Consider the following 15,227-nt stretch of genomic DNA (forward strand, 5'->3'; position numbering starts at 1 on the left):
TTTATCTTATATTTTTATTATTTTTCTCTCCTGTTCAATGGAGTAAATGACACGGGTTGAAGACCACTAATTGATTTTCTAATGGAACCAGGGATTCGTGGTACCTTATTGGACGTTACATCGTCATGCCATTACACTACGGTCTCCGTGTATGCGGGTCTGAGAGTGGATCAAGATGCTAAGTTGTTGTACCCAGGTGCTATCTTGGGTGACATTCCTTAAGAAAAGTGCTACTAAGGACTCGTTTTCTAGGCCTTTTGGCTACGATCATGTGATAGTATCTGTTCTTTTCAGACCTGATGCACACTATACACAATAGATAGCCCACTAACCCTTAACCTAATCATATATGCCTATACAGTGTCTTTTTCCTTTCGCATGGACTCGTGGTATCTCACTCGATGTAACATACGTCATGATCAGACGGTAACATTCAGTCTCGATGTATTGGGAGGGGGGGGGTGGGGTTCAAAAGTGGATCGTCGTGTTGGTTTTCGTTCCGATGCTCCACCTGGGTGAATGTTCTTATATAAAGTACCACTATAATGACAAGCCACTTCCTTGGGTGACTTTTCCTAATGACCACCAAAGATAACCTTCGATAGGAATGTTTTCAAAGGAAGAGGGCGGACTGGGACATAAATTGTTACCGCTCAATGTTCCAACTGGCGGCACAGGGAACTTGAAGCAAAAGGTACATCTGTCATCTCGAACGACACTAACACATTTCGCGACTAAGAAAATCACCGCCTTCGTTACCTCAGCTGGGCATTGATGGGCTTCGTACACTAATTTTGGATTCAAACCCAGAGCAATAGCCGTTATATAAGCCGTGTTCACTCAACGATATACCCAGTGGCGGCGGAACCGGGGGTGCTTGGGGGGGGGGGGGCTCAGCCCCCCAATAAAAAAGTTGAGGGGGCAAATGCATGATAAGCCCCCCCCCCCCCAATATTTACAAGGCTCCGAAACGTGCATCTGCCCATTTTTCAATGCATACTTGTCGATCTGTCCGATGCACACTATATAGGTGTAATAATTTTAGTAATTGCTGGGGGACCCTCGGCCCGTCCCCTGGCTATAGACCACATTGTCACCCCAACTGCGTCTTTCACGCCCCGTGAAAAGTGGAAGCAGTGAGTGTGAGTACCAGTAAGCGTAACACAACTTCGTCTTAGGCCAATGACTTGCCTCATTTCAGCCAGTTCTCCAACATCCCCTTACTTAGTGCCGGAGCGTCCATATATACAGTCAGGGGGGGATCCCCCCCCCCTGACAGACTCAAATGGACTGCCGGCGCCCTTTTCAGCTTTTCACTATACTTTTTACTTATTCGCTATTATTGACTTTGTTATTGCGCTCTCATATACCTATTGACATTTGTCATATTCTGTTGGCGTAATTTTCCGACAAAATGGCGACGACACCTATTTATTCTCCGTTTATCTGCAAATTAGCAAGGCCCGGAAAGGGTCATTTCCTGCAATCTAGGGAGTATCTTTACTCAAAATTTTTCTGTACGCTCCGCGCCAACCTGTGGTGGCGCTCCGCTTAGATAGTGTCGAGAGCGCCCCTACAGACCATTCTTGCCCCCCCCCCGACCAATACCCCTAGCTCCGCCACTGTCCTTACTACACTCAAAAACGTCTTTGTGAGTACACTACGAGTATAATAGCTACTCTCTTAAAACACATCGAATATACAAATCACAATGTTTTTACAGACTTTTACGTGCAATCTGAGAAATTGCAGACTTGAGACCCATATTTTAGGGCTAGGTATTCGCAGCATAAAACACACGGGAAGTGCCGTGTCCGGCCATCTGGGGGTTTGAAATAACCCAAAATTTTCTTGTACGCTCCGCGCCAACCGATGGTGGCGCTCCGCTTAGATAGTCTCCACACATTAGCCCCCCCCCCCCAATAATTTTTCCGTTCCGCCGCGCCTGGATATACCGACTGGTGTTTATAACATCTTTCAAATTTAAATTGAGGCAATGATTAGTACAGCTAAGGGTTATTTAGAACAGAAAAATATGTTAATCTCTCGTTGGATAAATTCAAAATCGAAGGCGAATACTTGAGATGTATTTAGTCATATTAAGTTGAGTTTGCCTGCAGGGAGTTTACATTGAGCTTGGGTTGCTGCATTCGAGATTGTTGGCCTGAAACCTCGGAGAAGTTTGTAAACTTGTTAATTTTAATGTGAAAGAATTAAGCTCGGGTTTCTACATCTACAGTTTTTAAGTTTTCATGCTCCGTCATCGGTATAGTGTTCCTCGCACTCCATGCATATCATATCGCAAGAGTATATACATAGCGTGTGCATAGATTTTCGCCGGACATTTATTCAGCTCTTCGGTATCTTGATTTGAGAGTTGCTCCGGCCAATTGACTTGTCTCTCTATGCTGAGAAATTAGCTTGAGCGAAGATGACCCACCCGGACGCAAACAACCCCTCTCTCCTTTGTCATTTTGTCATATCTAGCATATTTCACACCTATAGCAAATTCTACACACCACCTTTTGGCCGTCATCTTGTTGTATTTCTCTATTTTTTCACCATTATTTCTGTATGTAAGGGTGCGTAAGTGTCGCATTGTACATTATCACGGTACACTATTTATCGTCTAGCAGAGAGTCGGAAACGTTGAGTGGAGAAATACGTAACATACCGCAAGGCGGAATGGCACTGAAAAGAATCTCAAAGGTTAACATTACCTTCATTTCTATCTTGTTGTACGCTGATGTAATATTTCATACGAATAGATCTATTAATGGGGTTTTCTGTGAGTGATTGACAAAAATGCTAACGAATTACTGTGGCAATGTAAACACCGGGTGTTGTCATAAGGGAAGCCTAACAAGTTATTCATAGCCTAACCATTACCAATGATGATGAATAAGGCCTTTGTAATATGGATTATAGAGGGTCCCAAATTCGTCAACTTTAGCATTTTATTGTCAGTCAAATAAGAACCAAATGCTGTGATCGTAAAATATGCTATGCTGTGGCCATGTGTTACACATACTAGTATTGTGTACTGCAGAGAAACATTTTCATATTGAAGAAATCTGTTGGATGTATGCCTCGGTACTAATATTAAACATTGTCATTAGCCTAGTAATCAGATTGGCGTATTATCTGGCAGTTTCGTTCACCATGTCAAGTATTTTGTTTTGTGATAAGAACATGTACCCAGTGCCTTCAGAAGGAAGAAAACCATGAAGATGACCTTGAAAAAAGTTCAACATACCTTTGACACTCAAAAACTTTAATAAAAATCTTAACCTTGTAATGTACAGTATGAAGGGAATTGACCATTTAAGCCAAATTTCATCGCCCTAAAAGATGTTTTTCAATGCCAGTGTGACTTTAAATGACATTCTAGGAGTGTGTGCCTGCATGTTGCTAATAGTTTGGTGTTGAAAATGCCTTCCAAAGCACTATAGTATCTTCCAATGTAAAGCCCTTTCAATGGAGTTGTATTAACCAGGTAAACATAGTAACCAGCATCAATTTATATTCAGATCCTATTTGTTGTTATCCAGGTGCTAAGTTACTGGCAGGCCAGCCTTAGATTGGCCTGTCTTTCCATATCTCAAATAAATAAACAACTGCCAGGCAATACACCAGTAACTAATGAAATACCCATCCTTATGAATGACTAAGAAGATGCATAAATGAAGGGGCAGCCTATTTTCTAGACTTAGGCTATGATAGTTGTGGTTGCTATTTCTTATTTTACCAGGAATTGAAAGACTTGAAGAGAGATCCACCAGGCCAGTGTTCAGCAGGACCTGTTGCAGATGATAGTAAGATTTGACCATACTTCATAACAAAAAATAATTGTATTCCCTTTTTTGAAAGCAAAATCCACTGATTACTCTCATTGTTGCTATTCGTGTATTTCAAAAATAATCAAGAACATTGCTGCTGTTACTCAGTGTACTCTTGGTTGGGTGAGGGAGGGGGTGGGGGAAGTGGGAGGTAAAAGTTGTCTCTAGTGTTAGTTTGATTCATTTTAAACCTCAAGTGACTTTTTGACAAGTTCAAGGCTGTTCCCAGTTATGACTATTTATGCATTGCCAAAATGATCAAAGACAGTGCTGCTGTTACTTAGTGTACTTTGGGTTGGGTGAGAAGGGGGGGGGGGTTAGTGGGAGGGAATAGTTGTTTCTAGAGTTAGTTTGATTCATTTGAAACCTCAAGTGACTTTTTGATGATCATTGAAAGTGTAATGATGAGTTTGTAAGCCATGTAGTGGCTCATTTGAAACTCACTAGGTTGCAATTATCATCGATGAACATATATAAAAGTGTATATTAAAGGAGACACACAATTTTGTCGGGGACTTGATAAAGTCTTAATATGACATCATCGAGCCACGCTTTTATTTATTTATTATTGCTGTTGTTTACTGTCATGGAGAAGTGTTATTGCAAATGCTACCTCTAAAACTATTGAGTGACCTAACATGACCTACGATAATTATAGCATTGGCTTCAGTGTCAACAGTTTAACATTCTACCTTGAAATAAGGAAAGAAAGATAACAGAGAAAGTAAAAGGTTTCAGTCCTAGTGGCACTATGACATCACAAATTTAGAAAATGTGAGAGTAATCAGAAACTTGTGTATCTCATACAGAACAAGATTTAGCTTAGCTGTTTTCAGAAGTTGTCCTTCACAAATGATCAGTTAATGATAATAGTTTGGTTCATGTCCCCTGAATCATTTTCCATTGATGATAAATTGATAGAATAAAAGGCAAGTGTTTCAACTATCAGCAAGTTTCTCCTTCTTTGCATTATTTTTATAACTGTGTATCAAAGCTTTCACTTTGATAGAATTAAATATTTACAATGACCAGTAGGATTGGGTCTTCCATTAGTTTACTGTCGCTCTGACTAAGAATTGATGTCATTATTTTCAAACCTCAAGTACATCATAGCTATCCAGTTGTTGACTAAATATATATCTAATTATTATTATTAGATTTCCTAAATATTAAATCTATATTCTTCTCAGGAAAGTTTTTGTCAATCAATTAGGACAAATGAGTAGACTGCATAAAGAGTTTGGTCGACTGTCCAGTCTATAAAGTTTTGCACTATGAGAGCACCTTATTGTTTTTTTCTCTTCCAAAACAAATAATTATCCTACAGCAATTTATTGTCGTCATGTTAGTATGTTAAACCATGTAATATTACTTTGCTGCTTCTAACCATTTAATCCATTCATATTTTATTGTGTTACAGACTTTCATTGGCAAGCACAGATCATAGGACCCGTAAGTCATCTTCTTCTTCTATTATGTCGATACGCTTCAAGAGTAACTAACGTAACTCAAGGAAAACCTTCACATAGCTGACCAGTTTTAAAACCAGTTTGACCTGGCTAGTTTTGCTGCATAATTTTTCATTTTCATAAAAATTCTAGTACCAAATATCCACAATTTTTATGATACTTTCTAAAATGATCCTGTGACATGAACACACAAAGGAAATAAAAATATATATCGTTTGTTTTTTGGGTTAGTGTCTTTGTTAGTGTTACAGTCACAGCATCTCTATAAGTGTATCTTAGGTCTTAAAGCAGTATGTCATGGTCGACAAATATCAGGTTTTTCTCTTAGTCAAAGCCCCACAAAATAATTTCATACCTGTGTTACTAGATCCTTCCATTATTTAGGACACACATCTGTGATGTCATCGCAGAGACATGTACGGAAGCAAATATTTCTCGACATGCTTCAAAATTTCCTTCTAAGGTCGTATTCCTTTGCTCCTTGGAATGTCGTTGATCTGGAATGTGTTCTTAAAACTTAAAAGTTGCCTGCATAATAATAATAATTTATTTTATAAAGCGTAAAATCCACAAAAGTGCTCTAAAACGCTATGTAACAGTAAAAAATATATATGACACATAATATGTTGTAAGACTGCAGAATAAAATACAATATAGATGAGTATGAAGAATATAAAGCATGCTACATTTGAGTTTGTTGGAGTACTGCACATGAATAGAGTTGAATGCACAGTTTATATATTGCAGTAATGCTGTCTAAATAGGTAGGTTTTTCAGCTTTGACTTGAATGTTGTTAGACTAGAAACAGTTCAGAGTTAGCTGGCAGCTCATTCCAGAGGCGTGGTAACATTTATCTATTTTATATCTATTTATATCTATTATAATATATTATTTATATCTGTGTGGATAATGAGCTATTTATAGACAGACAGTGATTGGAAGCTTAATTTCCTGTGGTGATGTCAATCATTCTACTGTTGTCAGATACCAGTATTTTGTAAAATCTCACCAACGAAAATTCAAAAGGGCATGTCTTTGTTAGCACCTACTGACGTATGAAATATGCAACACCTTTTTATTGAAAAGGGTGGTATGTGACTTAATGATTACACATGTATATTTTATTTGGTAGTACATTGCCATGTACAGTATTGTGTTCCTAAACTGTACAGGAATCACTTGGCTTGGCAGGGGAGAGTAGGGGGGGTCAAATATTCCTCCCCCCCTTAACCTTCCTTAACCTGGATGAAATATGCAACTCCTTATTATTGACAAGGGTGGTATCTGATAATCTGAATTAATGATTTCACATCATTATTTCATTTGGTAGTACATTTGCCATGTACAGTATTGTGTTCCTAAACTGTACAGGAATCACTTGGCTTGGCTTGGCAGGGGAGAGTAGGGGGGGGTCAAATATTCCCCCCCCCTTAACCTTCCTTAACCTGGATGAAATATGCAACTCCTTATTATTGACAAGGGTGGTATCTGATAATCTGAATTAATGATTTCACATCATTATTTCATTTGGTAGTACATTTGCCATGTACAGTATTGTGTTCCTAAATTGTATTTCAGGAATCACTTGGCAGGGGAGGGTAAGGGGGGGGATCAATTGTAAGGGTTGGATGTTTTTTTACCTTTTTTTTTTCTGTCAGCTGACAGGTCGGTTAAAGGTTTCTTTTTTACTCCTCCTTTCGTAGTGAAGTTATAGTTTACCTTGTTTGCTCTTGTCCTTTTGTTCACTGATAAGTATTGTAATAAAACAATAATCCTTGATTTTGTTTCTGTTCTTTTAAACAGACTGACAGCCCTTACCAAGGAGGTGTCTTTTCCCTTAATATTAATTTCCCCACAGATTATCCTTTCAAACCACCAAAAGTAAGTGAAATTTTTCAGATTAGTAGGACATATATAGAAGGTTATTCTTTTGCCTGAGGGACCATGGATGATATTTTATCCGCCCACTGTTTTTGTTGAATTTATTTCAAATCTATATGAAATTAGACAGCTCCTGACTGTTGTTGGTTGGCTGGCGCTGTTAATGTGGGGTTTAACTGACTTGATGTAGCTTTCATCCCTGGATGTTGGTAGATTGAATAAATAATAATTATATGTTGCATTAACACCTACGTAACCGTTCAACAGTTTTCAATACCTTCTCTCTCATGGCCATCAGCAAGGTTGTATTAAGGTGTAAGAAAACAGTGAACATTTTCGGGGCAGTTTACAAAGAAAACTGTACACTTGAACCTAGCCAGGGGGTGGGGGGAGGGGGGGAGGGAGGGGAGAGAGACTGAGGCACAAAGTACTGGTGGCTCAGTGATTCAACCTCGAGCTCTTGAACCAAATAGCACATTTGGTGCCTCAGATAAAACAAGCATATTTTGCAACCAACAGGAAATAAGAATATATCTCAAAACTCATGTTTTTTGTTGTTTTTCTATTTAAATGTCTATCAACAAATGCAAATGGAAAGGACAGGAAATTTAATTGGCTTAGCAGTGTTAACACTGAGTGCGCAATCATTCTTGAATTGTGCCTTGTTGTTATCTGATTTGGTAGCCATAGACTGCAGTTCTTCTGTGAAGCTTTCAAATGCTGTGATGGGTTTTGGTTGGGTGGTGGCAGAATTGATAAAAGTTTATTAGAGAACACAAAGTAAAATGTGACACATACAGTGATACAAATGCCAAACTTTAGAGCTTGGACAAGAGTTGGTTCCCAAAAGATGGGTCCCAAAAGATTAAAACATACTTTTTGACATCACAAAAGGAACAGCAGCCCTGCTTATGTATACGGAGTGACTTATTCAAAAGCACTATCATCCCCTCAGCCTGACAGTGCCTTATTATGCTCGTAGGTCAGTCCTCTTTGAACCCATAGAATAGAAATTAGATGTTGGCCTAACTATTCTTTTTAATTTCTATGCTCTTTTTGCTTTGTCGTTCAGGTATCATTCACAACTAAAATATATCACCCAAATATAAACACAAATGGCAGTATATGTCTGGACATACTGAGGGCTCAGTGGTCTCCTGCACTAACAATTTCTAAAGGTAAGAGTGGTCTTCTAGTAAAAGTTATTGCATTAATCTTTACGCTGCAAGTTTTAATTGTGCAATCATCAGTAAACTCACAGCAACCAAATAGGTTACCTTTTCGATCAATCAAGAACATAAATTTTTCTTAAGCATTAGAAATTGAATTCATTTTATTGGTTTGGATGATTTTCATGCATAACCAATGGTAGTCATGATGGTGTTTGGGTGTGGCGCCCAGATTGAACTTGGTATCTCGAGATAGGAACCATGGATACTTTTCATTCTTCATATGTTGATGCATCATATTGAGAGGAAGAATCCTATTGTGGAGGTCAAAGGTCATCTGAGGTCACCAGACATCAAATACTGAAAACCTTGTAAACATGATATCTCAAGATAGAAATCATGGATACTTTTCAAGCTTGGCATTATATTGAATAGAAGAACTCATTTTTCTTTGGTGGATGCCAAAGGTCATCTGGGTCTTCACCGGTCAAACTCTGAAAAAAACATCTCATGGTAGAAATCAGGACATTTATATCATAAGAGCTATTTCTGGTGAACAAGCAGAAGTCAATTTTAATGAAGTAATCGAAACTTCTATGCATTTTGCATTCAGGTCAGTGGTTGTTGGGGTGTGACGTCAGTAAATATAGTATAATAACTACTCTATCAAGGGTTTTTAAGTATGACGATTAAATGTACAACATCTGTCCATAAGCTGCTATTTGACCCCTGCTGTTAATCAATGGTATTTTTTAGAAGGGGGGGGGGGGTGGCAGTGGGGTTGGGTTGCTCCACAGCCTTGATGTACAAATGTAACAGCATGAGTTTGAGTACATGTACCGAGATTACAAGTCTCTAAGGCACCAGTTTTGTTTTCTCTGTTCTCTGTAGTTCTGTTATCAATATGCTCATTACTGACTGACCCGAACCCAGATGACCCCTTGGTACCAGAGATCGCCAGGATTTACAAGACCGATCGGGCGAGGTATAACAAACTAGCCTTAGAATGGACAAGGAAGTATGCAGCGGGAGACGGTGGAAACTGAATACTAGAGTAATCATCGAGTCCTCTCCCGCGGTAATAAGAGATTAATTTGTACTTTCAGTTTATCTATTATTAACCGAGTTTGTGTGAACCCCGGCAGAAAGGACTCCCTTTCTCTTGCTGAGGGTTTCAACTGTAGTGATTGACCCGTCACATATGTAAACTGTGTGACAGGGACGTGGGACCAGGACAAAGACGAGACATGGTCGTAGTTTTTAGACACATCGGTAAAATAACATCCCTTTTGCTAATTTGCTGCTTTCTAACTGGTGTGTGATGATATTGTGTGTATTATTTTTAAGGAATAACGGCCTGCCTTAGTCTCAGCATCGATACATCTTGCTGGCATCCAATTAATAATAAATAAAGAGTCATTAAGCTGCCCTTTGTTATCACCTGTTTTTGCATGTCTTATTATTTATGTTAAGTTACAGAAGATGTCAGCAACCCAGAGGTGTGGTCTGGCTTTGTCACATGGCAGATTTGATTTGATTTGTTATGTTTGGCCATTTCACTAAATTTCACTAAATAGGATAAAAAATAATAACATTTAATAAAGTCATTTAGAGCAATTACATTTTCAAAAGAACCTGTCCATTCCCATTAAGTTTGCCCTTGTTCCCATTCCCCTTCACCCCCCCCCTGCCTCCCCCACAAACTGAAATGAGTTTGTCTCAAAAATTGACAGAAGTAGGTTAATTTCTTTGTTTTAGCTACTACCTCTTTTTAATCTGTCACCTTTACATGACCCTTTGAAAAGTTCACCCTGAGCTTTAGACTTCCTATCAGGAGGATATATTTGTGAAAGGGTATCTTTATCCTCAGTGAACAAGTTTGCACTTATCCAGGGTTTATCAGGTTATTGACTTCATCAACTGCACAAACACATTTGATGTGACACATACATGTATATGCAAATTAGATGCAAAATGTTTAAATTTGTTTGCTTTATATATTCAATGTGAAAATTTGAGTAACCCCATCACACTTTTGTCACGGGTGGCTATGTATTTAAGCCGCAGAGATGTGTGTTTGTTAGAATCTGTTGGCAAAGTCACCACTTTGATGTATTTGTAAATGTGTTGGTCTTAATATTAAGTTAATATATCATATTTTGGGGGTCTACGATGGGTAATTTTGGAAGTAACATAAAAAATGTGAGAGCAATAAGGAATAAAATTAAACCTTAAAAATGTCTTTAATTACGGCCTCTGTTTGGCGTTGACAAGTTGACCTGGTATCTGTCCTCATGCAGTTGGATTGAACCCTGGAGAGTGACCTCGGATATTTTAATGGAGAATGCCGCCTACTAGCTGAACTGATGTAGTTTGCATGTAGTCTACATATATATATATATATATATATATATATATATATATATATATATATATATATATATATATATATATATATATATATATATATATATATATATGCACACACACACACAAGTCACATGCACTAGACCTCATAGTACATGCATCCACCTGCTGTATGACATAATTATGTCAATCACCATCTGTTAATATTTAAAAGGAATCTGTGACTTTTTCATCATTTTGCTAGAGGACTTGTTATCATTCGATGTTACAAACAATCAAAACAGGGTGTAAAAAAAGCCTTGATATTCACAGATCGCGTATGAACAAAGGTTATTTGCTCCCAAAATGTTGGCAATCAACGGAAATCATGTATTATACAGTACAGTGTTTCTATAACAGTGCAGTGTTGTACAGTGTACTGTAACAAGAGCAGGTACTCTCGGAACGTCACCAGAGTCTTTTCAATTTAGTTTTTTACAACAGCAAGGCGTTGTTGTATAGCTGTTCAGTGAGGGGGGGGTGGGGGGTAGTAATTTCCCTTAAACTTCTGTATATTTGATAGAGACACGATGCATCACACACAACAAATCTGTGTTAAAAAAAAAAAGTGTTACAACCAAGTTTTTCAGAAAGCATCCAAGATGAAATTAATCTATAAAGTAAATCAACAAAAGAACACCCGTCTGGAAATTTAGATACAAAATCTAAAAAAAAAAAATGTATATGCTGTGAATTCTCTTTCAAAAGTTAATTTAGGAAGCCATTTGAATCCATCCCTTGAGATGAAAAGGATTAATGCATTTTGCCAGTAAAACCACATCTTGCTCATTAATCTCAGATATGTATCCCACTTGGTTAAGCTACAACCTCTGAAGACACCTGGAGGTGCCAAACAGACAGAAATTGCTGAGACAAATTCTAAAGACAGATATTAATATTTCTCTTCCCCCCTCCTCCCTAAATTTTTACATGGTAGTCTTTATTGCTATGATCAACAGAAAATTTCATAATATTTAATTTGCAAACTAAAGTAGAAATGAGAAAGCATACTTCAAACCAGATTAATGGGATGTTTCAGGAGTGAGAGATGTATGAGGCATATTTTTAAACAGCTTTTTGATAAATTCTCTGCTGTTTGGAATTTACAAGGTTATTAGAAGGTAGTTCAGTAGCTTGGCTAGAAAAATTGCCTTTCAAATGATGAAGAAAAATTGTTTTTTTTTCTTTTTCTTTCTAATTTTCTAACTACTAATAGCATGGGGTTAATTTTAATATGAAGACTGTCTGGGTTATAAAATAAAGCAATCTTTGCTCAAAGTTTTTGTGTACTGGAATTAATTTATACCTCGATATGAGGTATTGTGAGCATGATCTTTCTGGGATGGGGTAAAACAGATTACAAATGGTATCAAAAGGAAGCCTGCTTTGCTTCCCTTCACAGAAAATTTTTATATACTTATATACAAAAATATCTTTTTAGTTTCTTGTATTCTTCTCAAACATAACATCTTTTATCCAGAAAAAAGAAAATCACTTTGATTTGTTTATTTTTTCAAAACATTACCAAATGTGCATGCATAACTTTGGAGGGGAGAGTTTTTGCCAGTATTGTTGACATATTACCTAGGCTAAATTTCCTGCATATTCCATCTTTTTTGGTTTATGTCAGAGTGAATATTTTATGGAGCTTTGAAGAGATCTCTGTTAGGGTCAGAGAAAGTGGACCCATGTTACCGTGTTAGGCCGATGTCAAGTCACCTCATGCAACACAGCAAAAAATGTTTTTTTATAGAAGAAAAACCAAGCATTGTCGTTTGAAAATGTTTAAGTTTCAAAAGATTATGAAATACGTAAAGCTCTGCTACTTTGGATTTCTTTCGTCCCTGTTACTGTGAGCTATTTAGTTTAATACTGCGTGGCAGGAGTTGAAGTTATTCTAGGGAACGTAAGTGGTGCTATTTCTGGTTGATATTAAACATTTAGAACACCATTAATGAGCACCATTTATGAGCTATTTTAGCAGCTTTCCATGTAGAATGCTGTCAAGACAATAATGGCCCTCTGTATATTAAAAATGGGTAACCAATGCAACAAGGCCATATGACTCTTTCTGAGAATTTGTTTTTTTAAGCAGTAGGAAATTCTGCATGTAGATGGCACCAGGGGTGCTCAAAATGATGACATGGGGCCATTACTTTGTGGCCTGTGAGCCATTTCTTTTTGAAAGAGGAAAATGAAATAAACAATATCAGTAATGAAAGCAAGCTTGTTATATACTTTCACTTACATATATGTTACTTGTTAATGTCTACTGCAAGAACAGCACGTAATTAATCAATGTTGTACTAACAATAACGATTACAGACTATTTGTGTGTTGATGTATTAAGAGCCGCCACTGCAAAAATGTGTTTCCTTCGGCCCCAAAGCCATGACCTCTTTCAGGGTCTAGAATAGAGATGAGAGAGTAATTACTGCAATTGTTTCTACAAGAGTTAACGACTGTTAATTTGTCTTACTGTCATTCAGTTTATTCCATACATTGTAAATTATTAAAATAAACTCCTTCATTTTGTAATTTTTTGGGTAAGTTTTTTCTTAATTGTAAATTACTTGACAGGTAGTCAAAGCTGATATCATGTAACAGGGAACAAGGGGGGGGGGGGGGTGATTGGAGGGGATATGGCGGGCTAGGTGAGGGGGAGATGGGGGTTGTGTGGACCATTGTTCTACTGGATTATTATCATTTTGTTATCCCTGTGTTCTCTCAGAATCTTAACAAAGTTTCAAGTAGAGGCAGCTGGTGCAAAGCCAGTACATTCAGTTGAAAAAGGGAAGTTTCACTTCAAAAAGTTGACAAAGCAAATGATTTATGAAGATTTCTGACTAAGACAGTAAACAGCTAGAACTACTTGCTGTTTTTCAACTCTCAACATTAGTTTGGAAATCAGCAAGAGTAGTAGTTACATTGACATTGCTTGTTTCATCAAGTATGGCCCCTAAAAGCTTCTGTAGAATCTAGTAGACATAGCTAACGCTAGAAACTGATAATAACATGTGGTGAATAGTGTAATACTTGAAAACCAGGAAGTTCAAACCCCTTGTTTCAGTATGTAATTCCTACCTTTAGATAAGGCTTTTTCATGTAAATCTCATATATTTGTACCAGGTGAATGCTTCATTCGTCCAGGATATGAATCACAATAGGTTGACTGTGATGTCATTATGAAAGCTTTACAATAGGCTATTGTTGTTAAGTTCTGGAAATGTGATATATATTGGATTACAGTATTTACGTATAACTGCATCCGAAAGTCAACATTTCTAGAAGAATCTTCTTCTTTAGAGCAAGGAAAACAAAGACATTTTAAACTCTTGTTTTCCTGTGATGCAGATGTCCCTGTTCCCACTGCTTTTGCCAGATACACACATAAAAATGTCCGAACTTCATTATAAAGAAAAGTTTGACCGTGGGTTTATTTTATAACTAATATCTGTACTTTTCGCTTCCGTTAGTATCAGTATGCTATGTGTATCTTGGAATGAGTTGTGTCAAGTCTTACAATAACGTGTAAATATAATTCTGTTGTGGACAGAAGAGGGGGGAAGACTCCCAAATCTGTAAAGTTATATCAAACTAAAAAAACTCTTGTTTATCCGCATGACTAAGCACAATACAACGATAACAGTTATCGCTCATTAAGTTCAGTTATATATACAGGGTCTTCTGTCACTTTGGTCTTGGGGTGACCCTGTTCGATTCCGAGGTTGGGATCCTTCATTGTCTCTGTTGGTCTGGTATTAATATATATATATATATATATATATATATATATCTATACATACATACACGTATATATATATATACACATACATACACGTATATATATATTTATATATATATATATATATATATATATATACGTAACTGTTTATTAAATAATGAACTCTCCCATGTAGGTGTCAACCATTCAGCGATCAGAATCAGCGATGAGACTGAAAACAGGGGGAAGTGAAAAGGGACACCAAAATGGAAGAAATATTGAAACGTTTTTTAACTGCATCGATATTGTGATTTTACGTGTTTACATAACTAACCCCATAATTAAGCTATTCTATATGTAAACGATAATAATGAGCAAAATGTTTTTGTTTTTTGTTTTTTTTCTTCTCGTTTTTGTTGTTGTTTCGTTTACTCTCACGATTGTGTCCTGGATGAAGCTTACACGAGCCCCAATTCAATTATGTATCTATTGTATTGCATCTCACATTAGAATGCTAATGTAAAACTCATTTTGTAAAGTGATAACTGTGCAAAGTTGAAGATAAAAGGGGCAAAAACAAATAAAATTGTGTTTTTCTCTTCATTTCCATAGTCTCTTTGTAAACATTTGTCTCTCTCTTTTAAAAGAGTGTCGCAGTGCCCGGTGAATTCTACGCTTCCTTCAGTTCTTCTGTAGGTAGTGCACTTCGTCCATAAACAAAATATTTAGACCAGTATG

At 37.2% G+C, this 15,227-nt stretch overlaps 1 protein-coding gene across 2 annotated transcripts; it reads left to right on the forward strand.

Moving 5' to 3' along the window:
- The first annotated feature begins 2,550 nt into the window (after window positions 1–2,550).
- On the forward strand, window positions 2,551–15,075 carry LOC139968686 (ubiquitin-conjugating enzyme E2-17 kDa-like). Of its 2 annotated transcripts, XM_071972966.1 has the most exons (7): window positions 2,551–2,709; window positions 3,752–3,815; window positions 5,260–5,291; window positions 7,113–7,190; window positions 8,263–8,368; window positions 9,251–9,437; window positions 14,686–15,075. In XM_071972966.1, exons 1-6 carry the CDS (start codon window positions 2,686–2,688, stop codon window positions 9,403–9,405), a joined length of 459 nt encoding a protein of 152 aa, XP_071829067.1. In that variant the 5' UTR covers window positions 2,551–2,685; the 3' UTR covers window positions 9,406–9,437; window positions 14,686–15,075. The 2 variants fall into 2 exon arrangements, with proteins under 2 accessions (XP_071829067.1, XP_071829066.1); XM_071972965.1 differs by lacking the exon at window positions 14,686–15,075 and having other exon boundaries at window positions 2,552–2,709; window positions 9,251–11,429.
- Window positions 15,076–15,227: the final 152 nt, after the last annotated feature.

The sequence above is a fragment of the Apostichopus japonicus genome, chromosome 6, assembly GCF_037975245.1.
Source record: "Apostichopus japonicus isolate 1M-3 chromosome 6, ASM3797524v1, whole genome shotgun sequence".
NCBI lineage: Eukaryota > Metazoa > Echinodermata > Holothuroidea > Aspidochirotida > Stichopodidae > Apostichopus > Apostichopus japonicus.